The 27,763-nt window shown below is 48.6% G+C and overlaps 2 protein-coding genes across 4 annotated transcripts in view; both read right to left on the bottom strand.

Moving 5' to 3' along the window:
* The window catches only part of NBL1 (NBL1, DAN family BMP antagonist), a 64,154-nt gene that overhangs the window by 12,351 nt on the left and 24,040 nt on the right, over window positions 1–27,763 (bottom strand). The window contains exon 1 of one of the 2 annotated variants that reach the window (XM_061148053.1): window positions 85–190. The exons of the other annotated variant lie outside the window; for it this stretch is intronic. The gene's annotated coding sequence lies outside the window, so the exon portion shown is untranslated. Of the gene's footprint in view, window positions 1–84; window positions 191–27,763 lie in introns of those variants that run through there. 2 annotated transcript variants of the gene reach the window in all.
* MICOS10 (mitochondrial contact site and cristae organizing system subunit 10) overlaps window positions 14,980–27,763 on the bottom strand; it is a 36,838-nt gene continuing 24,054 nt past the window's right edge. Inside the window, exons 2-4 of one of the 2 annotated variants that reach the window (XM_061148058.1) lie at window positions 18,335–18,382; window positions 17,254–17,363; window positions 14,980–15,225 (exon numbers count right to left, since the gene is read on the bottom strand). In XM_061148058.1, the coding sequence (XP_061004041.1) occupies window positions 15,211–15,225; window positions 17,254–17,363; window positions 18,335–18,382 (173 nt within the window). In that variant the 3' untranslated portion in view covers window positions 14,980–15,210. Of the gene's footprint in view, window positions 15,226–15,257; window positions 15,641–17,253; window positions 17,364–18,334; window positions 18,383–27,763 lie in introns of those variants that run through there. The other variant, XM_061148057.1, reaches the window with a different exon arrangement.

Below are 27,763 nucleotides of genomic sequence, written 5' to 3'. Positions count from 1 at the left end.
GACCGAGGCCGGTCTGAGCTCTTTAGATTCCGGTGGCACCCGACCTCCGCCGGGCCTCGCCTCCGCTCTGGACACTTGGCTTACGCGTGCAGAGAAGGGTCTGAGAGTCCCGAGGAGGACCGTTCCGAGTGCCAGAAACTGGACTCGCTTCTCCGGCTCCGGGGATGAGCACAGCGCCCAGCGCAGGCGGCCGGCCTCAGCTCCTGGGGGAGGAGGGGTACCGGATGAATCAGGCTGCACTTGGGCACTCAGGCGCGTTTCGGTCGTGCCCTCTCTGTTAGGTTCGCCAATGAAGTGAAAAAAAAAAAATAGCTTTGTTGCTGAAAAGTAGTAGCTCAGGACACGGACCCACTTGCAGAACTTGGCGTTCTTTTGCAGTGGTTGGTGTTCGTGCGTTTCACCCTACCCCGGCTGCAAGCTCCCAGATGGAAGCCGCCCAGCTCATTCGATGTCACAGGTTGCTCAGCATTCTGGTGGCTTCTAGCGGGCTGCTGCTAACTCCATGGTGTAGGCTGGCCTGTCCGCCTCTCCAAACCCGGCAGTGTCTCTCCATGCCTCCAAGCTCTTGCTTATGCTGTTCCCTCTGCCTGGGCTTCCCTTCCCCTCCTTTCATCTCCTAGTAAAGACACTCTTCAAGCCCCAGATTGGAAAGCCTTCCCAAGACTCAAGGAGCATAAACCCCTCACTCCTCTAGTGTGATCCTGGAAGCACTGGATACACACCTCTGTTCCTGGTAATTTCCCTCTAGACCAGCTGAGTAGATCTTTTTCCTCTACTTGACCATGGGCTCCTTGAAGGCAGTGATCACCTCTGTTAGTGCACTTCCCCAGGGCTTGGCAAACAGGAGTACAATATATTTTGCTGAATTAAGGAACTGTTATCCCCCGTAAGTGTTCCCACGAGGATCACTGTAATAGCACTCATCACAGCTCAGGCATATTGAGCACCTTCCTATACTAAGTGCCTGGTCCCATTCTAAGCACTTTCCACCCGCACAATAAATCTATGAAATAAACAGTTGTCTCCACTTCATCAGTGAAAGAACCAAAACCAAGAGAGAGGCCAAGTCACTGGCTTACAGTCACTCGGTAACAGGAAGGCCAGTGACCATCTGTTGGAGGGACACGTCTCACAGGTTCTAGCCTGACTGCCTGGTACATAGTAGGCACTCAGGAAATGCTGGCCTTTGTGCCCAACACTTCCCCTCTCAATGTGGACCCCTGGTGGGGCTGGGACTGGACGTCTACACTTCGTAAGTCAAAGTGTTGGTCGCTTAGTCATGTCTGACTCTGTGACCCCATGGACTGTAGCCCGCCAGGCTCCCCTGTCCATGGATTTCTCCAGGCAAGAATACTGGAGTGGGTTGCCATTCCCTTCTCCAGGGGATCTTCCCGACCCAAGGATCGAACCTGGGTCTCCTGCATTGCAGGTAGACTCTTTACCATCTGAGCCACCAGGAAAGCACACTTTGTAAGAACCCACTGCAGGAAGCAAACTGGGAAGCCTCATGAGTTTGTCAAATCATACAGAGAGCCCTTGACAGTTCAGCCACCCAACCATCGAGTCAAGGACATGGGTTTGGGATTAGGTCACATCTGTCTGGTGAAGACTGGTAACTACAAGAAGGCTACCATGTGAACACAGAGTCTAGAAGGTGACTTGCTAATACTGTCAACAGCTATCACTACGTGCAGGCACTATGCTAAGCACCATGCTTGCTTTACTGTATGGAATCCTGACCACAATCCTACCATTATTCCCATTTTACAGATGAGAAAAATCAAGGCATCAAAAGCTTAGTTACAAAAAAGAAAGAAAGAAAGCCTAGTTACCCTCCCAAAATCACACCACTAGTGATGGACAAAGTCCAGACTTGAACCCAGACCCATTAAGACCCCAAAGCCCATGCTCCTCGGTCCACCGCCCCCTCCTGACTGCCTCGGGCACTGCTAGGACCCAGGGTGGTGGGCCCCAGTGGGAAAGGCAGAACCTGTCACGTCAGAGTCTCCAAGTGCGCAGAGATGCACCTGGTTGGCAGGCGCGCGCCAGTTGCCCCAACAGGCCTGGCTGGCACCGGGCACAGGCCTGCAGCCAGAGCCTGCTGGCCCCGGGCCAGCCTCTTGGGGCCGAGGCAATGCGGGGCCCAGCTCTGGGGTAGAGGGCTGAAAGCCTCTCTCCCCAGCTCATTAGCAGACATCTGGGCTCAGGAAAATGACCGACCTGGAATGTGACTGGGCCACGGGGAGCTGCTCCCCTCCCGGAGTCCCGGGAATGTGAGCTCCCTCCCGCAGGGCACAGGCTTGGGCCAGCTGTTTCCTCTAATCCCGTCAGCCTGGCCTCGACAGGGGTCCAAAGCTCTGCGCTCTCCCGGAGAGAGAGGGAGAGCAAGCCAGGGCCCTCCTTGCCAGGCTGGTCCGCTGACTCAGAAGGTGGGTACCGGGGCCCGGGAGAGCCATAGTCCCTCCGTCTCCTGCAAGATAAAGACCAAGGGTGTCTGCGTGTCCAAGTGTGTGGGTGGGAGAGGCTGTGGAGAAATCATCACGGAAGGTTCTGGAGGCTTCCTGCTTGGGTTTGCATCCTTGCTCCATCACCTAGCGACTCTGCAAGTTGTTTCCTGTCTGGGCCTCGATTTCCTTCCCTGCAACATGCAGCTGGCAACGGCGTGTCCTCTAGAGTCGTTGGGACTCACTGATTTATTAGCAAATACTTATGGTGCCGACTGTGTGCCAAAGAGGTACAGAGGTGTCAGGGCCACAACAACGGGCCAGACCAACAAGGTCCCAGGCCTCAGGAAGCTTCAGTTCTGCCACAGGGAGCCAGAGCAGGGATGCACACGCAGAAGAATGGGTTTCTCATCGTCCGAGTGTCACGGAGGAGCTGAGCAAGCCAGGGCGAGGGCTGAGCCTCAGAAGACACGGCAAAGAGGCGACGTTTGAGGTAGATGATGATGAGAAGGAGCCGGGACTCAAGGAGATAAATGGATGCAAAGTACTCGGCACGGTTCCTGGAAAATAGCACACGCCCCAGAAAATGAAAGCTATTTTAGGGAGGTTTGTGCAGGGAGTCAGAGTCCCTGGATCAAATCCAGGCTGCAGCGCCAAGCGTTCTCTCACCTCACCCACGGAATGCGTGCCCTGAGCCTCAGTTTCCTCATCTGCAAAACAGGAGTTTTAACAGTGCCCAGGCGCACGCTAACAGGGAGAGTTCGCTGAGGGACGTGTACGTGGAGCCCAGAGCCTGGCCCCAGCTGGCCCATAGGAAGGGAAGGCTGCTAGAGTCCCATTATCCCTTCCCACAGACGCAGAGGATGTGCCGAGTTTCCCTGGGCGAGTCGGCAAGCAGATCTGAGAGCAGAATCAGGTCGCCTGACTCCGGGTTCACCCCCAAGGCTGGCTCTGGCCTGCTCCTCCTCATCCCTGGGGGTTCGGGAGGACTCCGGGCCCCGCCGTGGGCTCACAGAAAGCGGAAGGAGGTGATGAAGTGACGCCCTCTGGGGTCTGCCCTGCGGAAGGCTGTTGTGGGAGGTGTGGACACCGCCCCGGATGAGCGCAGAAATGAGGGGAGCTGGGCGCCGTGGGAGGATGTCAGACGCCCTTTGTAGGTAAGGCGGGAAACTGAAACTCAACGAGAGGGACCGAGGGCTAAGAAGGGGGAGACGAGAAAAGAGGAGGGTCAGAGAGGAGACCCCAGTTCTGTAAAGCGGACATGTGAACTCACGTCGGTCTGACTCCAGGGAAGCTCCCGTTTCCACTGCAGTGGTGGTCACGGCTGTTTGCTCGTCTCGAGTAATGAGGACACTGATGCCTCCAGGAGTGTGGCCTACATGCCAGCACTGGGGTGTCGGGGGGGGACCCCCAGCCTCTTAACTTTGCTCCTTGTTTGCTTCCTCCCCCATCAGACCCCCAGGTTCCCTCAGCTGGGGTTCCCGGACCCCCGGGGAACAGCACCCCCCCACCTCCACCTGCCAGCCCCAGAGCTGGGCTCTCCAGAAAGGGCCTCGTGCCTGGGATCCTCCGCCCTGCCACGTGGTCACCCGGGCTGCGGTGCTGGGCAGTGTGAGGCAAGTCCCTTCTTTTATAAAGTTCCTTCTCCATTCTTCCATTTCTCAGCTCCCAGCTGCCCACACATATACACAGAGAGTAGGAGAAGAAACTTTCTCTCTCCTCAAGAGTTGGTCCTTCTGTGAGTATTTAACATCCCACAGAACAGTTGTTTGGTTTCTTTTTCTCCCTCAAGGTTTTTGTGCTCCAGATAAATTCATTGAAGAATCCTCCTGCTTAGGAACATGGATATTGGAGAAAAAGAAGGCACGGAAGAACATCATGTGGGTATCTGTGCGGCCCCTCTGCCAGGGAGGCGGCTTCCGAGCACACCCTCCAACCAGCACAAGGCGGTCAGCAGCCAGGGGCGTCCCCACGAGCCTGCCCTCCTGGCCAGAGCGTGGCCCGGAAAGACAGCCGACCCAGGCCGGGCCAGTCGAGTCCTGCCTCTCAGGAGTCTGGGCTGAGAGGCCGGGGACTGGGCTGGTGAGCTCAATTGCATTAGGGCCAGGATTCTAGAGAACACTGGCTGCTGAAGGAGCTGATGAGGCTTTGGTTCTCATCAACCCCTCAATATTCACCTTTCCTTGGACTCTCTGAACTTCTCCAGTGTCTTACAATCTTAAGCTGATCTGAAGGAGTTTGTTATTTACTTCCCTAAAAGTCTTGATTAAAACAATATATAAAAGGCGCTTGCTCTTTGGAAGAAAAACTATGACCAACCTAAACAGCATATTAAGAAGCAGACAGTATTTTTGCCAATAAAGGTCCGCTTACTCAAAGCTATGGTTTTTCCAGTAGTCACTTATGGATGTGAGAGTTGAACCATAAAGAAAGCTGAACGTTGAAGAATTGATGCTTTTGAACTGTGGTGTTGGAGAAGACTCTTGAGAGTCCCTTGGACTGCAAGGAGATCCAACCTGTCCATCCTAAAGGAAATCAAGTCCTGAATATTCATTGGAAGGGCTGACACTGAAGCTGAAACTCCAATACTTTGGCCACCTGATGCGAAGAGCTGACTCATTGGAAAAGACCCTGATGCCTGGAAAGATTGAGGGCAGGAGGAGAAGGGCATGACAGAGGATGAGATGGTTGGATGGCATCACCGAGTCGATGGACATGAGTTTGAGCAAGCTCTGGGAGTTGGTGATGGACAGGGAGGCCTGGCGTGCTGCAGTCCATGGGGCCACAAAGAGTCGGACACGACTGAGAGACTGAATTGACACATGTTATTACACATATATATATATTTGACCGCGTACTGAGTGTCTAGCACAGCACCAGGACCTGGAGACAGAGGAAAGCACAAGGCCTGCCCTGGAAGGAAGAAGCCTTGAGGCATGGGCAGGACTTGGGCCAGTTGGGAAAGCAGTCCACACTCAGAAAGGAAGCGCCTGGAAAAACGGGGTTTGCTCTGGACAAGCACGCAACCCTCAGACCTCAGAGCACCGCAGCAGAGACCACTAACGTACACCTTCTGGACTGGCCCAGAAACGGCCTCAGGGCACTTTTTCTTTTCTTTAAATATTTGTGTATTTGGCCATGTCAGGCCTTAGCTGCAGCACCCGGGATCTTCAGCTGTGGCATGCGGGATCCCGTTCCCTGACCAGGGATTGAACCTGGGCCCCCTGCATGGAAAGTGCGGAGTCTCAGCCGCTGGACCACCAGAGAAGTCCCAGCCTCAGAATCCGTCTTAACATAGTTCTAGGAAACCACCAAAAGGGATACCGATGGCTTGTGAAACAATTGTAGTTTGTTTGAATGTATTTGTCACTCCTAGGAAAAATGTGTTTCAGGAATAGATAACTACTAGCTCGACTGAAATAGAGGTAAGAGACTAACATTCAGTTTTTCAGTGAGTATTGGTTGAGTGCCTACTATGCACCAGGCTCTATTCAGGTCCTAAGGATGTGGCAGTTAGAAAAAAAGAAAAAAACACCCTCCAAGCAAACAAGCAAAACAAAATCTCTCCAAAATGGTAAAGATATCTGCCCTCAGAGAGCTTGCATTTTAGCGGGAGGAGACAGATCACCAACAAAATACGTAGGTCCAGATACAAGCTGTGGGGTTGTGATAAAGGCCAAAGAGGAAAAGCAGAGAGGTGGGGCGGGGCGTGGGGCGGGGCGTGGGGAGGGAGGGTCACAAAAGCCAGAGCAGTCTGAGGGGACTCCCCCGAGAAGGAGCCGCTGAATAAGGCCAGGAAGGAGACGAGGGGCGAGTTGTGGGGACCCCGGGGGAAGCGCGGGAACAGCCCGTGTGCTCAGACACAGCGGGGACAGGAAGGCTGCACGGAAAAACAGGGAGCTGGTGGACGGGCAGGTGGAGGGCGGCATCAGGAAGGGTGCCGGAGTCCGTTTTGCTGACTTTGGCTTTTTCTCCCAGTGGGATGGAAAGGCGCCGGAAGGCTGAGTGGAGGGCCGACATAGCCCAGTTTAACACTCCCTGGCTGCCAGGTGGAGAACAGATTCAAAGGGGGCAACAATAACAATGCAGTCTCAAATGACTGAATACCAAGCAATGTGCAAAAGGAGTTTTGTATGTTCCCATGATAACTTTTGTTTTTCCATGGTAACTTTTGAGATGGGCATCATTGCTCCCATTTACAGATGAGGAGACTGAGGCACATGCGTGCTAAGTCGCTGCAGTTGTGTCTGACTCTGTGCGACCCCATGGACTGTAGCCCGCCAGGCTCCTCTGTCCGTGGGATTCTCCAGGCAAGAACACTGGAGTGGGTTGCCGTGCCCTCCTCCAGAGGACCTTCCCGACCCAGGGATCGAACCGCGCCTCTTATGTCTTCTGCGTTGGCAGGTGGATTCTTTACCGTGGGCACCACATGGGAGGCGTGGACAGAGCAAAGAACTTCCAAAGCCCGTTAGCACTGAGTTAAGTGTCAGAATAGGACTCAAACCCCAACAGCATGGCTCAAGCTCCTGCTCTTGGCCTCTGTCTTACTCCAGGGAAGGGGTCGGAGGCATACAAAAGGAGGAAGAGATAGGGTCTACATGGTGAAGGACCTTCAATGCTAGGCTAAGAAATGTGGACCAACATTTTGCTCATTATTGGGGAACCACTGAAAATTTATGAACAGGAAACAACATGCATTAAACTGAGTTAGGACTGACGGGAGGGGGAGAGGCTGAAGGCCGGGAGGCCCCGGGAAGATTGGGCAGAGATTCTGGCAGGGTGAGAACAATCCCCCGAGGGTCCCCTTCCTCAGCTGAATCGAGGCTTTACAGATCACAGGTCCCAGCCAAAAAGAAGCACGGCTGCTTTCTGGGGCCAAGGGGGAGGAATCAAGAAACCTTCTTAGACGTGGACACTGATGGACATCTTCTGTGTCTCACCTCCTGTGGCTCCACCTCCTGGTCTTCAAGAAGGTATCTATATAGGTTAAGGGAAGATGTATAATTACCTTGCTACTCCTTGATAAGAGGACTGTTCCTGGTTAAAAAACAAAAAGCAGAACTTGGGTTTTATCCATAAGGCCCACTATGGAGAGAAAAGTGAAAGTCACTCAGTCGTGTCCAACTCTTTGTGACCCCATGGACTATATAGTCCATGTGATTCTCCAGGCCAGAATACTGGAGTGGGTAGCCTTTCCCTTCTCCAGGGGATCTTCCCGACCCAGGTCTCCCACATTGCAGGCAGATTCTTCACCATCTGAGCCACCAGGGAAGCCCATGAATAGTGGAGTGGGTAGCCTGTCCCTTCTCCAGCGGATCTTCCTGACCCAGGAATCGAACCAGGGTGTCCCGCATTGCAGGCGGATTCTTTCCCAGCTGACCCACAGGGTGCCCTCCGTGGAGAAGAGGGGGTCAGGTCTGGACCAGCGGCGGGCCTTCCGTTTTGTCTCTGTGAGTCTGTCAGGCGATATCACAACGGCCCAACCTCCAGGTTAAAGGCAGGGTGATCCTTTGGATCATAACTTGCTGCACAGTTGATTATGTAAGAGAATCTTGTTTCGCTGTTTCACTCTTCTCCTCGGTAACAGGATGCCTGACCTCACATGTGCGCTGTGACAGGCAGGGGCCGTGACAGCTCTCACAGGAGGCCCAGGGCGGCCACGTGACTTGCCTGTGGTCACACAGCGACCCAGGGAGGCGGCTGGGATGAAAGCTGTGGTCAGAATTTGGGGAGGCCGTTCTTCCAGTTGCAAGTCCCTGACCCGTGGAGATGCCCACTGGGCCACCCACTTAAAGAGCCAGTTAATTCAGGGGTTTTGAGAATATGGGAAACATTGAACGCAACTTCCTAAGGACGAAACTATCCCACAAATACAATGATGCTGAAAACGCACTCTCGGTCTTGACGGACGAGCAACAGACAAGATATGGACTCAAGCGAAGCATGACAGACACCGGAAGATGTGCAGAGACCGAAGGCGGCAGGAGGCCACACACACACACACACACCTATTCCGCAGCCACACCTGCTGCGAGGCTGGGAAGCAGTGACGCCGACGGCAGTGGGCACCCTTACTGATCCTGGTTTCTAACCACCATTCTCCCCCAAAAGGAACTAGGGCTGCTTGGAGAAGTGGCTGACTTCTAGGCTGGGGTAAAGCCAATAAAAGAAGAGTCTGGGCTATCTCCTACTTAAAGAATGGACTAGATGTCAAAAGATACAGGCTCTAGATGGAAAGAGCTCCTACTAGACAGATCTGGACAACCTGAATAACAAATATTGACAGTAATGGATTTATAATAATCAATTTAACGAGGACTCACAAGTCCACACTGATACAAATTGACGATCAAATACATGTGGGAGAAGGGGAAGTTCTTTCCTCAGAGAATGTCAAATAATAAGGAACAGTGAACTGAGAAAACCATCAATGGATGCTGAAACTCTGATCGTGTGATAAGGAAGAGCCTCAAAAGTTATCTCCTCACAACTTATTTATAAATTACAAAGAGAAAGATAATAGATTTACAGGGAAGAAGCCAGGCCAACACCACTTTAACCAAGTGCCCAAAGCTCACCTCACTCACGTTGAGACACACAGATGCCGGGTGCCTCCTGGTGTGACGAACTGAAAAGGACTCAAGAGCATCTCTGCCAAAACCGCAAAACCTGAATCTAATCACAAGGAAGCACGGGACAAACCCAGACTGAGAAACACTTCACAAAATAACTGGCTCGCACTCTTCAAAAATGTCAAGATCACGAACAAAAGCCGATGAACTGTCCTGGATTAAAGAAAGAGACCTGACAGCTACGTACAATGCACGAAGCCGGACTGGCTCCTAGACTGGGGGAGACAGACAGACAACTTATTGTTTTGACAACTGACCAGATTTGAACATGTATTATGGATTAGATACTGCTGCATTGATGTTAACCACCTGATTTTGATAACTGTGCCATGGTTATATGAGAACATCCTTATTCTTAGAAAACATACACTGAAGTATTTAGGGGTAAATGGGCATATCTCCAACTTCCTCTCAAATGGCTCAAAAAAATACTCTGCATACACATCAAGAATGATAAACGAGAAGCAAGGTGAGCAACTGGTAAACAAGGGTCAAGGGTACAAAGGAATTCCTTGCATTATCTTCCCAACTTTTCTCTAAGTATAAAACAGAATCAAAATCAAAAGTTATAAAAAAAAATTTTAACCCCTTAGAAGTAAACCATAAAGGTAGTGAATATGATCACTATACATTATAAAAAGGGTTCCCATCACCTAGTGATGGGGATGCATTTTACTGTCTATGAATAATGTCTTTTTAAAAAAATGAACTGAGGACTTCCTTGATGGTCCTGTGGTTAAGAATCAATGCAGGAGACGTGGGTTTGATCCCTAGTCCAGGAAGATGCCACATGCCTTGGGGCAACTGCGCCACAACTACGGAGCCTGTGCCCTAGAGCCCACGAGCCGGAACTACGGGGCCTGCGTGCCCAGAGCCGGCACTCTGCAACGCGAAGCCCGCATAACGCAACCACAGCAAGCCCATGCGTAGCAACGGAGACCCAGCACAGACAAGAATGCATAAGTAAGACAATTCAAACGCGTTTCTAGTTTTTAAGACATATCAGTCAATAGTCATGATGCTTTATTACACTTGCAAGGATTTAGCAGAACTCATCAATAATGCTGACCTGAATCTCTGATTAACAATTATATTGTTTTTATTCTAAGACCACCTCCTTTATTGACAATTGTATTTCTGACTAATAAACATAGGAATTATTTTTAACAAATATAGATAATTTCAAATTGGACCAACTTGTTTTTATCAATTTAAACTCAGTGACACTGACTCTGATTACTAATTCCATCAGGTTTGTATCAAATCCTGTTTATGTATGTCTGACCCTTTCCAGTTTTAAACAGCTTCCAACCAGCACAGCAGAGCAGTTTAAGTGTCTGGGTCCTGGAACCAGGTAAATGCTGCCTGTATCACCTCTTAGCTGTTTATCCTTGAACAAGTGAACTTATCCTTTCAAAACCTGTTTCTTCATCTATAAAATTAGTATAATAGATTGTTGTAAAAAGTAAGCATCACAATGTACATAAAGCCTTAGAATAATGACTAGCACAGAGCTGGTGCCCAATAAATACAAACTATTATTATATATTCATTTGAAGTGATCAAATTACGTTCTGCCAGGCTCAAACTGGCTAGACCAGGAATAAAGATGACTGACAGTTGATAATGAGCTCCTTTTTCTAGCCCCAGTTTCTTCCCTATTAAAGACTCAGCTTCTGCCCACTCCTGAATTCCTCCAGGATTCTTGACATCGTCTTCCTCCACTTACGTCTCCTGGCTCTGAGCGCCCCAAGTGAGGATCACACAGCTGGAGCCAGGTACCTGGAGTGCGGACGTTCGGTCCTGTCCGTTTCCTGCCCCACCAGAAGCTCCTGGGGCTCTCGGGCTCCCAGAGAATTGCTTCAGTGCCCTTTCCCCTCCTCCGCCTCTTGGTCTAGCACCGAGGCCCCGCGCACAGTGACTCTGGTCTGAGAAGCTCGGCTGGAGTTTCAGGAGGCTTTTCTCGTTCGGGTGTGTCTCGGTGGAGTCGAGCGCTGATGACACCGATACTGCTTCATGAAGACACATTGTGTTTTCCAACCATTTTCAGCCTCTTTATTACCAAGAATTCATTGGAGATACCCGTTCCCTCCCTCAGATTCACTAACTTGGACTCTAAGAACCAACTCCCTGAGCCCAAGGTTATTCCCTTTTCATTCTAGAACCGGAGAAGGCAGTGGCTCCCCACTCCAGTCCTCTCGCCTGGAAAATCCCAGGGACGGCGGAGCCTGGTGGGCTGCAGTCCATGGGGTCTCGAAGAGTCGGACACGACTGAGCGACTTCACTCTCACGCATTGGAGAAGGAAATGGCAGCCCTCTCCAGTGTTCCTGCCTGGAGAATCCCAGGGACGGCGGAGCCTGGTGGGCTGCCGTCTGTGGGGTCGCACAGAGCCGGACACGACTGAGGCGACTTAGCAGCAGCAGCGGCAGCATTCTAGAACAGCCCCAACCACCAACCAGTAACGCCATGCATTCTGCACTGATTCAAATAGCAGCATCCCCTTTTGGATACCTGTGTTCGAGTATATACTTGACCCCCAGTGTCTGCAAGGTAGAGATGAACTTTCCCTGTTTATTGAAGAGGAAACGGAAGTTTGAAGAGACTGAGGAAGCCCCCCTCCCCCAGTCACATCCAGCTGAGTGGTGGAGCAGGAACTTGGACCCCAGTCGTCGCCTGGGAACCCCACGGCTCTTCTCGTGTCAGCCCCGCCTCTTCCTCACCCCTGCCCCCACTCTGTGGCTCCTCACCGCTTTAGCAGTCACCCCGACCCTCACGCTCACCTTGCATGAGGCTGCCCAGCGAGCCCGGGGACGCCTGCCCCTCTCCGGCCCAGGGCTGTTAAGCTTGACATCACCCCTGGTGGTGTCCGAGGGGAAATGGTGCTTGTGGCACACTTAGAGAGTGGTGATGGCTTCCAGATGAGCTGGTGATTCTAAATTTAACACGCCTTTTGGTACTGAGAATTTCCACTTTCTCCCTTCCACCCCTTGGCATTTATGTAATTAGAAAGCATGCAACAGGAGATGGTTTGTCTCAGCACCACTCGGGATGAAGGCTGTTCCAGCCCCGTGAAGTACATCCTTGTGGAAAGACTGCAGAGTTTATTTGGACACGTTCAAAAATAGTCCTTCAACAATACAATCAGATTGAACCACGACAAGTAAAATGTAATTATGGCTTGGTTACATTAAAAAAAAAAAAAAGTAAACAGTGAGGTCTGGGAAAGGGAAAAGCAAAAGTTCATAGATATTACCTTTATTCTCAATTTCTACATCTCCTGCAGGCAGAATTTCAAGACCGCATCCGCGGATCTTTTGAAACACACGAGAGGATGACAATCCAGGAGACAGCTCAAGAGGGTGTGTTCCAAGGCCACTTCTCAGAACAAAGACAAACCTCTGCACAAGGCCAATGCAGCCTGATAAAGGTTCCCCCAGTGGGTCCCCAAACGCCAAAGTCATTCACGTGAGTGAGTTCAAAATACATATTGTTCTGGGCCAAATCACACAGTATCACATTCAGACCACACGTATTTATGTGTGTTGGCAGGGCAGGCCGCTTCTGGGGCGCCGCAGCTTCATCCTGGTGTCCTGGGCCCAGCAGGGTCCCCACCGCTCTCTCCCCAAACCCCCGGGTTCCCTGCTGTTTGGTTCCAGGAGGGCCGGCAGGAAACAAAGCCTCACAAGCCCACAAGGGAACAGGGCCCTAGAGGATGTGAATTTCTAATGAAACTTCAAGTAGAACAGAACGTGAGCCTCTGCCAGCGCACTGGGACTTTCTGAATGCTGATTTGAGACGGGGGCCGGGAGACGGGACAAGATGGAGCACTGCGTGTGGGACCCATCTCTGCTTGGAGTACAAGGCGGGAATACAAAGTGCTCTGCGGGGAAAGCAAACAGCCAGTGCTTCCCTTGGCTGGCCTTTGCCCAGAACTACTCCCCCACAGAGCTCAGTGGGGTTTCTCAAAACACACCAGTGGGGTTTCCAAGATGCCAGGCAAAGGGATCCCTGCAAATAAATGCCTAAAACCTAACAATTAATCAGACCAACAAAGTCGGACTCCAGTGTCCATTTCCACTCTGTTTTCTGCTGACATATCTGAAGAATTAGAGGGCAGTTGTGTTTTGGTTTTGTCTTTTTTGGAAAAGGGACCTGCTAGTCTCTCTGCCTGAATAAAGATGGGAAAATTGGGGAGATGGGGGAAATAGTAACTTTTAAAGCAAGTATGGAGTTGACAAGTGTTAAGAGATGAAAGAATCTGCCTGCAATGCAGGAGACACAAGTTCGATCCCTGGGCCAGGAGGATCCCCTGGAGGAGGACACCCCACTCCAGTATTCTTGCCAGGAAGATCCCAGGGACAGAGGAGCCTGGTGGGCTACGGTCCAGGGGATCGCAGAGAGTCAGACATGACTGAAGCGGCTGAGCAAGCACGTATGATCATGGAATGAAGAGGGGAAGTGAGAAACAGCATAACGGCTGTGGTAGGTGGGAGCCATGACCTTACAGTCCTGGGGGACAGCCCATCTGTGGGTGTCAAGTGATCCACAGAAATGAAAAACCCCTGAGAGCAGAGGAGCCTGGACGCTTTGTGGGGCCCAAACTGCCTGTTGTGGTCTAGAGCGCGGCACACCTTTCTGGGAAGGGAGCCGGGGTGAAGGCTGAGGAAGGAAGAGAGAAGGTTGTTCTTTCTTGAATCTGCTCACTGCGATACTTGCAACAACTGTCTAATCAACATTCCCCATTGGTAGAGACCCCAACTCTATCCTGAGGCTCACTCCGCTCCCCCACTTCTCTGTGGCCCCTGCACACTCTGGCGAAACGACTTCCTAGTGGCTCCCCAACAAAAAAACACCCTGCCGTGATTCTGAGCCTGTGCAAAAACTACCTCCCCTCTCTTCCTGCCTGGAAGGTCCAATCAGCTTCAAGCCTGCGCTCATATCCCCTCCTCCTCTGCCAGGCCATCCTAAGGATCCCCTTCGCTCTGGCTGCCCTCTGTCCACACCCCTCCTCAGCCAACGTCAAAAGAGTTTGTCTGTCTTTGCAGCAGGCTCTCAGCTCCTCAAAGGGCATCTTGTCTTTCATCCATTTATCTCCACTGCCTGTAACAGTACTGAGCTCACTGTAGATGGTGAGTAAACATTTAAAGGGACGAGTGGGATCAAGTCCTGCCCATCTTAATTTCATTAATAGAGAGAGAGAAATAAGATACGGAAGTCTGACTTCTGAGGCTCTGCGAGTTCTCAGAATAATCTGCTACAACACCCGATTTGTGTCTAGCCCCCCTGATTCAGGTGAAACCAAAGGGACAGACTCAGAGAGGCAGCGTCAGGGGCCCTCCTGTTCTCGGACTTCTGGTGCCACACGAAGATGAAATCAACCCCAAACACGGCCTCCCGGCCAGCCGTGTAAGCCAAGACCCCTCCCCAGTCCCCGGGCCAAAGCCCCCAGTGCTGAGGCCTGGTCGGTGGGCGCCAAGCTCCCTGAAGTTAAGAGGAACCGGGACATCGATGGGGTGAGCCACCACCACAGTGAGGCTCCTACCTGCCAAGACAGCCGGCTGCCTGACTCAGCACAGCAGACGCGGCTCAGACGGGCTGGCCGGGTCCAGTGGTCAGGACGACACACGGGCTTTAAAGAACTAACTGCCAGAGCAAGCGGGGCTCCTCTGGATGTTCGTCGTCTTCCTCGGACAACACACCACACTCTCCAAGCTCCGATTTATGAGGTGGAAGCAGTTCTGAAAACTACACACCACGGGGCGAGCGGGGAGGAGCGCACCACGGCTGTGCTTCCGGAAAGGCTCTGAGAGGCTGGGACCGGGCGGTTATAGCCGCGGGCAGCTCAGACAGACCCCTCCTGCTCACAGACCCAAGGCAAAGAAACGCAGGCCACGCGCTGGGCTGCCGATTTTAGTTTAATTTATTTCTTTTAAGACCACCTCCTTGCAATTTCCAGAGAGAAAATACAAAACAAGAAACAGACTTGGTTTCAAAGACGTACACAGTGTGCTGAGCTGAAAGCATTACTGGTGACGGGTTACGGAGAGTGCCGGCTCACTCCGGGGCACTTCAGTATTCCTGAGGGATGAACGTGGTTTCTCCTGCCCTCCCAGGGGGTGCTCTCAGGCGTAAGTCACTGCTCCTGCTCCTGGAAAGGAAGGGCACGCCGTTAGAAGGTGCGCACGGCCTTCTGACGAGCCTCTCTAACCCGCCGCTGCGGGGCAGACGCAGAGGGCCCTACCAACGTTTGCCTGAAACCTGTCTCACTCACAAGAGGACCGTCTGCATCCCACCAGCTTCTTCAGAGTGAGTGGCTCCTCAGTCTCTGAAGGCGGGACAGGAAAGGAACACGAGAGGACTGACAGGCGGTCCCTGGATAACTCAACTCCTAAAACCCATCAAAGGGACGGGTCCCAGGTGGGTGGAGAGAGCACGGCCCTGCAATCAAACAGCCTACTAGTGCTTGGAGCTTTGGCAAGTTCCTAACCTCGGTAAAGTTCAGTTTTCTCATCTGCTGAACGAGGGTCATAAAACCTCTGTCGCATATCTCCTGGGAGAGAGGTCTAGAGAAGAACACAAAGATAAAGCACCCAGGGGGCCCACGGGGCCTGGCAGGCGCTCAGCAGTCGTCACCCCGTGTCATGACCACGCTGAAGAAGCCCCAGCCGGGCTTCCGCTCCTCTCCAGACTAGAGGGTGACAGCATCGGGGCACAGACTCCAGTCCAGATGGAGTTACAAGGCCGTGCTGGAGCAGCACGCACGAGGAGGCTGTGCAATCTCTAACGGCATTTTCCACAGTAACTCCCAGCCATTAAACATATACACACGTAATCACCCCTGAGCCATTTATCCACGACAACTCAGTTGGAACAATGAAAACATTTCACACAATTAAAAGACCTAAAGCTCCCCTCCCTGTTCCTTTCTGTTCTCCTCCAGACTCAGCTGCAGGGCAAGACGGGAGAAGCCGGGAGCAGGGAAACTGCCCACCATCAGCGCTGGTGCCACGCAGCTGCACTCCGCACGCGGGCCCCTGGGTACCCACCCTGGCCTGGGCGCAGGGGCGGGTCATGACGACTGAGGGCGGGCCTGCTCGAGGCTCTCCCACCTCCCCTGCTCCCAGTCCTCTCCCCAGGCCCGCAGGCTGGCCAGTGGGCAGCCGGCAGTCTAAGCACCTTCTCAGATAGAGGCTACTGAGCTGGGACATTCATTTGTACCCCATTCTCTGCCCTGCTTGTTATCACGGTGGAACAATGGATGAGTCAGTCACCCTTTCTTGGCTGGCCTCCACTGTAATAACCAATATTTCTATTTATATAGCACCTCAGAGCTTGAAGATATTTTCACATTTAATCTGCACAGCAATCCCGTAGGCAGAAATTACCACCCTCATAAGTGAGAAAAGAAGGAAAGAACTCCGAGCACCCAGAAAGCACACACGGGGGCTGTCCTGGCTTCTGGGCTCTCTCCCCTGGTCCCCGCTGCGGCCCAGACCAGTGATTCTAGCTCGAGGTTAACCAAGAAGGCAGATGACTGCACACCCTGAGAACGGGTTCTTCATGAAGGTGGTGTTGTGTAACGGTGATGCCTTAGTAAGCCGGAGGCCCCGAGGCCATGAGCACATCTAGTAAGATATACAACTTACTTCATTCATTTATTTTACATTTATTTGAGCACCTACTTTGTTCTAAACCCCGAGGATACAAAAATAAACAGCATCTCTGTCCGGAGGCTGCTATGCACAGAAACTTTTAGGAAACATGATACGTCCCTTCACTTACGGCATGCGTTAAACTTTTGCATCTTGTTTGCATCCTTAGAAACTCATCTGTAGACAAGCCTGCAGCAGAATCAGGCAGGACTCACAGTCAAGAACGTGCCCTCTTCAGCAGAAAGCAGAAGCATGACTGAGTTCAGATGTCTTTAGGTTTAGCCTGAACGTGTGTGAGATGTTTACTGCGCACTCTGAGATCCTGAACAAAAGTGCTGCCTACAGAAAGGAGATATTTGATATGAATCTGCTTTACTGTGACGATTCAAGTTGAGGCAGGCTCCTGAGCACTTAGGAGCTCAGAGGTGCCACAAAGACCTACGTTTATTTATCAGTTATCTGCGCTCTAAAGAATTCTTTGGGGAGTCAGGAGGAAGAAAGAGAAGTATCAATTCTGTACATACTTTGACATATTTTCCATGTAGAAGGTACGGAGCCTGGAAATCATGCTGACAATTGGAGTAGGCCATTCCCAATCCCATTCCAGAGCCAAAGGCTAATGGCCACATTCTTCCTGGTGAGCAGAAAAGGAAAACCCCAAGAGGGAACCGTGAAGAGAAAATAAAGCTTTCCTCTGGCTTCAGTACATTTGTTTAGGGTTCAGTAAACATTCAACATGCATCCCGCTGATGACTGTTATATGCCAAACATTTCTGTCAATGTCTCATCACCAGTCCAAAAAAGGGAGAGGGGGATGAACTAAGTACCCATGCTACGAGACTTGAAGTCTTAATAAGTGGTACAACATGAAAACAGCAGACACAGGTGAACCTTTTAACTTTTCTATGCCAGTTCTAATCATCTGCTCATTTTAACTAATTCTTAAAACTTACCATAAATAATACCAGTAAGGTCTTTGAATTTTTAAGGTATGTAAGAACTTCACCAGTATTTACATATTTTGATTCTACTAAGCCATGAGGTTTATTTAAGCTGATGCCACGGATGATTACTTCACATGAGCACTGGGTTCACTGGGATTCTCCGGTTGTGTATTCTCCACCAGTTCCTCATGGAAAGAGGTCAAAGTGACCCCTATGGCTTCTATTCAACAGTCAAACTTCAGAAGTTCTCCCACCGAATGAAAGGGACACTGCCTGCCCTTTGCTCAGGAGAATTTCTGGCCAAAAAGCATATTTATTTCTGGTTCACTTCTTTTTATTACCAGCAGGACTTTTGTTTTCAGGCTGCTTTAGAAAAAATTGTAACTAATTAGAATTATTTGACAGTGTAGATTTGGCCAAACGACTCACTGGCATAAAGTACAGATTTTTTTTAAATGACATCATATTTAAGATTTGAGGCTCCCCGACTTAGTGCCCAGGGGGAACTCTGGAGATGCCCACCCCGTTCTGACCTTTTTTGAGCCCACTGTATTCGTCTAGCTCATTTTACAGTGGCCTACCTAACCGCATACACGGATGGACTGGCAGCCAGTACGTATACACTAGGACGATATGCGCACAGGTAGTAAGGCACACTTACTTTTAAATAGGGTAAGTGAGAAAACAAGTCCTAATCCAAAGCCAGTACCTACAAAAGAGGGAGGAAAAACATGTTAAACACCTTCATAGTAACTTGACAAAAATAAAATGAACATTTCATAAATGTGAACATCTACAAGACAGATTTTTTAACTTGGCAGAGAGAAGAGTTTCTCATTTCTAACTTTCCTTCTTGTCGTCAGAGGCTCTGTCTATGCCTGTGGTCCCCTTTGCCTCACCAGGGGATAAGAACTTTCTCCCCCGTTCTGTCTAGACGAGTCTCAGGGGTGGGGGAACAAGCCAGGAGACAGTTCTGAAAAGACTGTCTTTGCATGGCTTGCAGACAGCCTCCAGCACCTCAGGCTCCCGCTCCACCTTCCCCGGGCACTCCACAGCCTGCACGTCAGGTAAACAGCCTCAGCGGGAAGCTCCCCTGGCTGTTTCAGCGTTTTGAGTGATGGCGACGTTTTGAGGAAGATGGAAAGGAGCGATCCAGAAGAGCTGCCAAAGGCTGTCACAGTCAGAGTGTCCAAACAGGGGGAAAGCACGTCTTCAAACATGGACATCGATCCCCTCTCCTCGCTGACTCACGGGGCACTCTTAACCACCATCTTTCAAGATGAAAAAACAAGTGCAACCCTGTTTTAATGATCTGGTAGGAAAAAAAAACTTTAAATACCTAATTTTAAATCAAACTTCACAGGAACCTTAAGCTTGGGGCCAAAAAAAAAAAAAGCTAAATCTTCATTTTGACCAATCTTTCTCAACCTTAGTCATTCTATTGCTTTGGTCATTATTTTCTTTAAAAAAGAAAAAAACCATTAATGAGTATTTAATTATATAAATTCAACTTCAACTTAAATCTGTGATTTATAATCACAGATTTGAGTGCTAGCTATACTTTTTCAATAAGGCACGTTTTAAACAAATGCAGAACGATTAAAGTAAAAACATTTACCTGTGGTACCACTGTAAAAATCATCTCACATACTGTAGAGACACATGTCCCAAACTTTGAGATAAACTTATTTTTCCATTATCAAGAAAGTAAAGTTATACATGCCAAGAAAGAGAGCCAAGACCTGTTTATTCCTCAGACTTGACAGATAATTGTTTTCAGACTTTTCAGAGGATCCTGATGTTCTTTACTGAGTGTCTGCCCCGTGGCCCAACAGAGCCCTGACCAACTTCTCCACAACGAAGCGCCATATAGGGCCCCAGCTCTCACTGGCCTTGATGGCTCTCCAACATGTGCTGCTGAAACCCCGTCTAACCACGAATGTAGGCTAGGCAGTGTGAACACTCAAAGCACTCCTCAGCTAGCAAACCTGACCTTTCTGCCCCAAACGCAGAGAGCTTCATCTTAAGCACGTAAGCTAACCCGCACCTTTTGTGCTTCAGCTGTGCAACAATCTAGTTGATGCTGGCCTGATGAAAGTGTTTATGCTGTTACCCAGAATTGAGTTCTGATCATTCTCTCTTACCCTCTACATGTGGCCATGATGCGTTTCCTTCCTATGACTGTATCCTATAAAAATATGAATTTTAGTAAAAAATCATTACTTTGTACTGTCTGACAGGCCCTGCACTAGGTACTGTTGCTCAGCTTTAAAATGCAACATCGAAAAAAAAATAAATAAATAAAATAAAATGCAACATCGAAGATCTCTCATGTCATCCCAATTTCCATGCAATTTAATGAAGTGATGGAAAACCAGTCAGTTTACAGACCACAATGGTTAACCTCTTTCAGGCTGACATAAGGAGAAGGAAAAGGAACAAACATCAGTCTCTCCCATGGGTACCCAACATTCCCTCCCTACTCCACCAAAAATTATCTTTTAAACCAAACAACACCCTGACATGGTATTATCCCCCAGTTTCCAGATGCAGAAAATAACTTGCTCAAGGGCATGTTTAGTTGGTGGAAGAGCAGTGAACGGGGCCCACGTCTGCCAGACTCCGAAGCCACTAGATCCCCCTACAGCCTCAACCCCTGAACAACTGATACCTCCCAAGGGAAACTGGAGTATCGAGATTCCTAATGCCAGGGAAGCAGGATTCAGCCAAAACCAAAGCGTGCCTCCCATGTGACGGCCCAGGCCGCGAGGCAGCCATGGCTGCAGCAAGCCCACACAAGGCCGGCCGGGCCTGCTCAGACCCGTCCCCGGGGTGCGCCTGCAGCACACGCCACAGACACAGGTCTGCCGGGAAGGGGTGCCGCCAGGGCTGCAGAGACGCAGCCATCGCCACGGACACTCCCCAGCAGGAGTCTGCTGTTGCTTGGTTTTCTAAAATGGCATGGGCTTCCATTTCAAAGTAACTCGCCTCACCCCCTTGCAGCTGGGAGATGAGTAAGACAGTAAATTGGTCCTAGAAAATGAGGTAAAGAATTTGGACTGGCCCACAGATTTCAAACCAGGCAGTGGGATGGGGAGGGAGGCCAGCACAAACACAATGGCTCACAATCAGAGCGCTCGGGCTTCTCCGTCTGGAAGGCAATTTCTTGGCAAACAAATCAAAGGCCCAAAAGGAAAATACTTCAGCACTTTCCTTGTCCCTCTGATTCCAGGCCTGCCTCTGTTTTCCCCCAAGGAAAGAAAGCTCTCTGATGCTCAGCTTTTCCTAACAGGAGATCAAGAGCGATGCTAAAGCCACTGCTACCGGCTATCACAAAGAGGAGAAAGGCTTCAACATCAACCAGGACAAAGCAGAAAATCTTTCCTCTCTAGACTTCATTTAAGTTCAGGTATATGCCCGACCACTTCAACTTTGCTACTATTAAAGGCGCGTGCGTGTGTGTGTGAATGAGAGTCACTCAGTTGTGTCCGACTCTTTGCGACCCCAAGCTCCTCTGTCCATGGAATTATCCAGGCAAGAGTACTGGGGTGGGTGGCCATGCCTTTCTCCAGGGGATCCTCCCAACCCAGAGATTGAACACAGGTCTCCTGCATTTCCGGCAGATTCTTTACTATCTGAGCCACCAGGGAAGCCCTATTAAAGGCATTTACCTGCAGGTATAAACTGGGATCAAAATCAACAGTTCAGACTAGCCTGAAGCAGAAGTATACTCTATGCTCTTAAGTTGAGCTGCTACATCTTTAATTCTTATGAGTGATTTTTTTCCCCCTCCATTTCTATATTTTTAAGACACAAAATACCAACTCTGCTCCCTTCAGAAAAAATACCACAGATGATGTTTAAATGCCAACGTTTTAAGTTAGGTATCTCGGTTATTTAAGAGATAAATAATGGTGGAACTGCTGATGAGTTTCACAGGTTCAAGTTCTCACATGCTCAATTTTCTTTTAAAAGGCAACATGTTGCTTCAAAGAAAGTCCCACCTGATCAGGGGACACCAACTGCGCAGCTGTTTCCACTAAAGACTGGCACCTCTAGGCCAGGTTTAAACTTCGTAACAATAAAACATGAAAGGTCTGTCTTACAATAAAAACAAACCAACATGGAAAAAGAGAAGAGTTCTCTCAGCCTTTGGCCACTTCTTTTTTGTTGTTGCATTTCAAGTTCTCTTAGAAGAAAAAAGCCAGAGGAAAAAGTACAAAGCATTTTTCACCTTCCCTGGAAGCAAATATTTAACTATGAATAAAATTTATATAACTCTGCCTCCCCTTTTAAGACTGTTCTTTTGGCCCATGCTGTCTGGAATGACAAATAACTCCAAAGTAAAGAAATGCCTGATTGTAGGTACACATCTTCCTAATGGCAAAGTCCACCAAGGGGAAGGTGGGGAACAAGGCAAAAAAAAAAAAAAAAAAACCCACCCCACAACAGAGAAGCCTTATGGAATTGACATTAGGCAAGAAGCCCATGCTCTGAAACCATTTTTTTTGGAGAGGAAAAAGAATTGGCACAAATTCTTTCAAAAAGAAATTATTCTGAATCAATCTAACCCAGCACTTTAATGCATGCTTAATGCCCAGAAGGACATCATAAAACGGGCCAGTAGATAAACACACATTTTTAGAAAGAAGCAATTCCTTAACAGTTCATCTGATACTATCTTAGTAACAAACAACAGAGAACTCACCCCACTAACCACATAAAAAACACTGCCTCATCCTATGCCCAAGTGGATTTTATAACAAATTTAAAAGAATAACAACTAACAGCAGCATACCAGTGTACACCCCGAGCCACATCTGTGTGTGCGTGTGGGGTGGGGAAATCTATGTTGACGGCCGTTACTGTGACATACGGACAATTTCTAGTCAGTCAATGCAACTTTTTAAGAAAAATCTTTGCTCTTACCATGCCACATATCACGAAGCTTGACTTTACTGAAATATTGAGAAAGCAAACATAACCAGCAAGAATGAAGCAGCAGGCCACATAATCTGACTGCAGTCCTGAGGTACAAATGTTTTGTTTTTTGGGGGCTATCCTACAAGGCATGCAGGACCTTAATTCCCTGACCAGGGACTGAACCCGGGCTCCCTGCAGGGGAAGCAGGGAATCTAAACCACTGGACCACCAGAAGTCCCAGAAACGTACTTTGGATGTTAGTCCCTAAGCAGAACAAGTTGGACAAACAAAGGTTCCTATGGAATCAACTTTGTAGAAGTCGTAATTGTCAATGAACATTCAACTGAGGAATAACTCGTTGGGGGAAGCATTAAAAAAAAATCCTCAGAAAGTCACTTAAAAAACATGTCCATGAAAAACTGATCATAGGGGAAAGACGACCACAGACCTTTTATTTATCAATAATTGATTATATAACTAAGATCTCACTCCAACTTATTAACATTTTAACAAAGCTCCTAAATTCCTAAGTCCAAAGTGTAGTTATCAATGCAAAATTTTTGATCTACATCTAAAAATAAAAACTGCAAAGCAAAACTCCATTTTACTTTGTATGATAACATATCAAGATGTAACAGCAAACACTTAAGTACCATATTCAACTGGCAGTTTACAAATATGAGAAACTACAGCAATTATAAGCAAGTTTTTAACGGTGTAGGAGTCATATGCCAAACAACTTTATTCTTAAATGACAGAAGAAAAAGATACAGCTTCCAAAGTAGGAGAGATTTACTTTCCCACTGCGCGTGATGGCAAGAGCACTGATGCTGCTGGGAGACTGGTCCCGTTCAGAGCCCTGGGCCGTCCTCAGCGGCCAGCCCTCTGACCTCCGGTTCGGGCTTTAGCCTCACCCTCAGCGTGCTTGTCCACAAGCACCGCTGCGCTAGGAAAACGTAAGGTGTCTGCAGTCTGACACGGACTTCAATAAACGGTCATAAGGTCTGCCACCTCTCTAAAAACACACTCAAAGGACGTCAAAAGTGTAACGTAAGAGTTAATCCTCTATTAAAACACAACTCCGCAGGAGGATCGCACTTTGGGTGAACCACAGCTGAAAACTGGAATCCTTTTTACCCACTCTTTGCATAGCTGACTTTTTTTTCACATTAGCAACTGTTTACAGAAATACATTTTTTTTCTTAAACAAAACAGGGGATTCCTTCAGACTCATTGCTGAACTAGAACATGTTGCTTTAAAATACAACATTTTCCTAGAGCTGTCTTGTGTTTAATAAAGCTATATTTATGCTTTGCACATGGATTAATATCAAACTGACCTATTTATAATGGGTGTTCTTTCCTGTTCAATCATGTTTCTATCAACACTATTACAATCAGCAAATGCATTTGTTATGACAGAACAAACAAGAATGTGCTTTTATAGAAAAGTACCCTTGGGACTAAGTTTAGTGAGAATTACATTTCCAAGAAACATTCCTGATTTATGAAAGATGCTCAGGGCCCAATTTATGAGAGGAAAAAAAATAGTTTTAAGTCAACTCCAAACTGTGTTACTTAATCCTTTGAGGCAAAGACAGATTGTCCCAGGTGTCCATGTGTAAATGCCAAGTCATGTGAATTAACCCAGAAAGTGTGCCAGACTCATGGCCCAGAGACGGTAAATGTGGTCTGTGTTAATCAGCTTCTCACAGGTCAACACTGCCGCAGGGTGTGCAGGAAACAGGCTAAGAAGGTGGCTATTTCACAAGACCTTAACCTCCCTGTGCCTCTCAGAGGCCGAGACATCTGCAGGAATCTCCAGGGTGGACATCAATTACCAGGATTCTGATCAGAACAAGTAAAGCAGTCGGTCAAAAGGAGTAGACAGGGAAGGTAAATGTGGAAGCCATTACCGTACTGGTGTGCTGCTTCCAGAAAAATCAACTCGCGACAAGGGTCCTTTAAAATGAGAGCATAGAGCACACGATCCGGCTTTCAGAATTCGACAGCTGTGTGGCTTTTCAAGAACGCACAAAAGAAACATGGCTGTACACGTTTTACTGAAATATAGTTTATTCACATGTGGGCAGGGGATGCCGGAAAATAAGCAGCTCTGATCACTAATTATTAAAGGGACATTGAAGAAAATGCAGAATTACTAAGTTTCAAAAAACACAATCAAAGATGCCACTGCTGCTGTTTAGTCACTAAGTCGTGTCTGACTCTTTTGTGACCCCATGGACTGTAGATGCCATGTATTTGGGGGAAGGGGTGCTTTGGGGTTCCCTGGTGGCTCAGACGGTAAAGAACCTGCCTACAATGCAGGAGACCCAAGTTCAATCCCTGGGCTGGGAAGTTCCCCTGGAGAAGGGCATGGCAACTCACTCCAGCATTCCTGCCTGGAGAACTGCATGGACAGAGGAGCCTGGGGGGCTCCAGTCCACGGGGTTGCAGAGAGTGGGACACAACTGAGCGACAAACACTTCTGAGGTACTGACATTTACAGAGTGGCAGGCACTGGCGTTGGAGAAGGAAATGGCACCCCACTCCAGTACTCGTGCCTAGAGAATCCTGTGGACGGGGGAGCCTGGTGGGCTGCTGTCCATAGGGTCGCACAGAGTCAGACACGACTGAAGTGACTTATCACGCATGCATGCATTGGAGAAGGAAATGGCAACCCACTCCAGTGTTCTTGCCTGGAGAATCCCAGGGACGGAGGAGCCTGGTGGGCTGCCATCTATGGGGTCGCACAGAGTCGGACACGACTGAAGCGACTTAGCAGCAGCAGCAGCAGGCACCAACGTACCAGCGTTCCCATGTATTATTTCATCTGACCCACAGAGCCACCTATGAGGTGCATCATGATCCTGACTTACAGAAGGGAAACATGTACAGAAGAGGGTGAAGTGAGCTGCCCGAGAAAACACAACTGAGACAGAGAACAAACCAGGCTGCCCCACTCCAGGGCCACGGCGCTTTTCCACCCGCGGAGAAAACCTCAGGGAGAGGTCAGTCAGAAGGGCTGCAGGGAAACTCGTCTATTGTGACACAGGACAACAAAGGATTGTAGCGCTTTGCATGGGTAATTTATGACTTTGTGAGTCTTCAATCCCTCAAGAAAACAGAAACCGCAGATGTCCGATTTATCAAGAGTGATAACAACCCCCCCAAATTACTCAGAATCAAGGAGAAACAGGCCACAAGTCAAGCTGGGAAGGGCTTCCTTCTGGGCACTGGCTGGAGAGGAAAGTGCCTTCCCTCCCTACACCCCCAGCAACTCCTCCTCAACCTCAGTAACTGGCGTCTCATCCTTGAGAAAGTAAATAGAAAACCAAGGCTTCATCACACCCTGTGTATACATCACCATAGCTGTTCTGTGGTTTCCTTCTTGACTCAAATGAAAAATCAACAGAGAAACAAGAACCAAGTTTCTTTTCCTTATACATTTACTTAACCTATATTTATTAGCATTTTTTTTTTAGTTTTTTAAATTAATTTATTTTTTATTGAAGGATAATTGCTTTACAGAATTTTGTTGTTTTCTGTCAAACCTCAACAGGAATCAGCCATACGAACACATACATCCCCTCCCTTCTGAACCTCTCTCCCGTCTCCCTCCCCATCCCACCCCTCTAGGTTCTTTCCTTGTGTTTAGTCTTTGTTAGTTTGATGAGTATGTATCTTGGCTTGTTTCTCCTTGGTTTTATCCTGTATGGGACTCTTTGCACCTCTTGGACTTGATCAACTGTTTCCTTTTCCACATTGGGGAAATTTTCAAATATAATCTCTTCAAAAATTTTCTCATACCCTTTCTTTTTCTCTTCTTCTTCTGGGACCCCTACAATTCACATATGGTGCATTTGATATTGTCCCAAAGGCCTCTGAGACTATCCTCAGTTCTAGGGATAAATTTCTTTTTTCTTGGAGTATGTAGTGCTTATTTTTCAAAAAGTGGGAAGTGGATACACAGTGGTTACATTTTAGCTATAGTGTTATGTAGATTTGCGGGTAAGACAGGTTAAACAGGATTGAGAATATGGTTAGTGGTGTCTCCCTTCCTTGGACAAATTAAATACCCTCTCTAGGCAACAGCTTCTTTGTACTGAAAATAGAAATACTACCAGTGCCTATCTCTAACTGGGGAAGAAAGAACAAGGATGAAACAACATAAAATGTGTAAAAAGCTTGGAAGAACAGTGCATTGCACATAGTAATTATAAATGTGTTCTTCTCCCACAAAAAGCATTTCAAGAACAAATACTTACTGAGCAATGAAGGGCAAGAACCCTGGGTTCTCAATCAAAAAATGGGCCAAAGAACTAAACAGACATTTCTCCAAAGAAGACATACAGATGGCTAACAAACACATGAAAAGATGCTCAACATCACTCATTATCAGAGAAATGCAAATCAAAACCACAATGAGGTACCATCTCACACCGGTCAGAATGGCTGCTATCCAAAAGTCTACAAACAATAAATGCTGGAGAGGGTGCGGAGAAAAGGGAACCCTCTTACACTGTTGGTGGGAATGCAAACTAGTACAGCCGCTATGGAAAACAGTGTGGAGATTCCTTAAAGAAACTGGAAACAGAACTGCCATATGACCCAGCAATACCACTGCTGGGCATACACACTGAGGAAACCAGAATTGAAAAAGACACATGTACCCCAATGTTCATCGCAGCACTGTTTACAATAGCCAGGACATGGAAGCAACCTAGATGTCCTTTGGCAGACGAATGGATAAGAAAGCTGTGGTACATATACACCATGGAATATTACTCAGCTATTAAAAATAATGCATTTGAGTCAGTTCTAACAAGGTGGGTGAAACTGGAGTCTATTACACAGCGCGAAGGAAGTCAGAAAGAAAAACACCAATACAGTATACTAACACATATATATGGAATTTAGAAAGATGGTAACGATAACCCTAGATGTGAGACAGCAAAAGAGACACAGATATAAAGAACAGACTTTTGGACTCTGTGGGAGAAGGCGAGGGAGGGATGATTTGAGAGAAGAGCATGGAAACATGTATATTACCATATGTGAAACAGATCGCCAGTCCAGGTTCAATGCATGAGACGGGGCGCTCAGGGCTGGTGCAGTGGGAAGACCCCGAGCGATGGGGTGGGGAGGGAGGTTCAGGATGGGGAAC

Source organism: Dama dama, chromosome 8, assembly GCF_033118175.1.
Source record: "Dama dama isolate Ldn47 chromosome 8, ASM3311817v1, whole genome shotgun sequence".
Lineage (NCBI taxonomy): Eukaryota > Metazoa > Chordata > Mammalia > Artiodactyla > Cervidae > Dama > Dama dama.
This window is presented reverse-complemented; position numbering and strand designations above follow the sequence as displayed.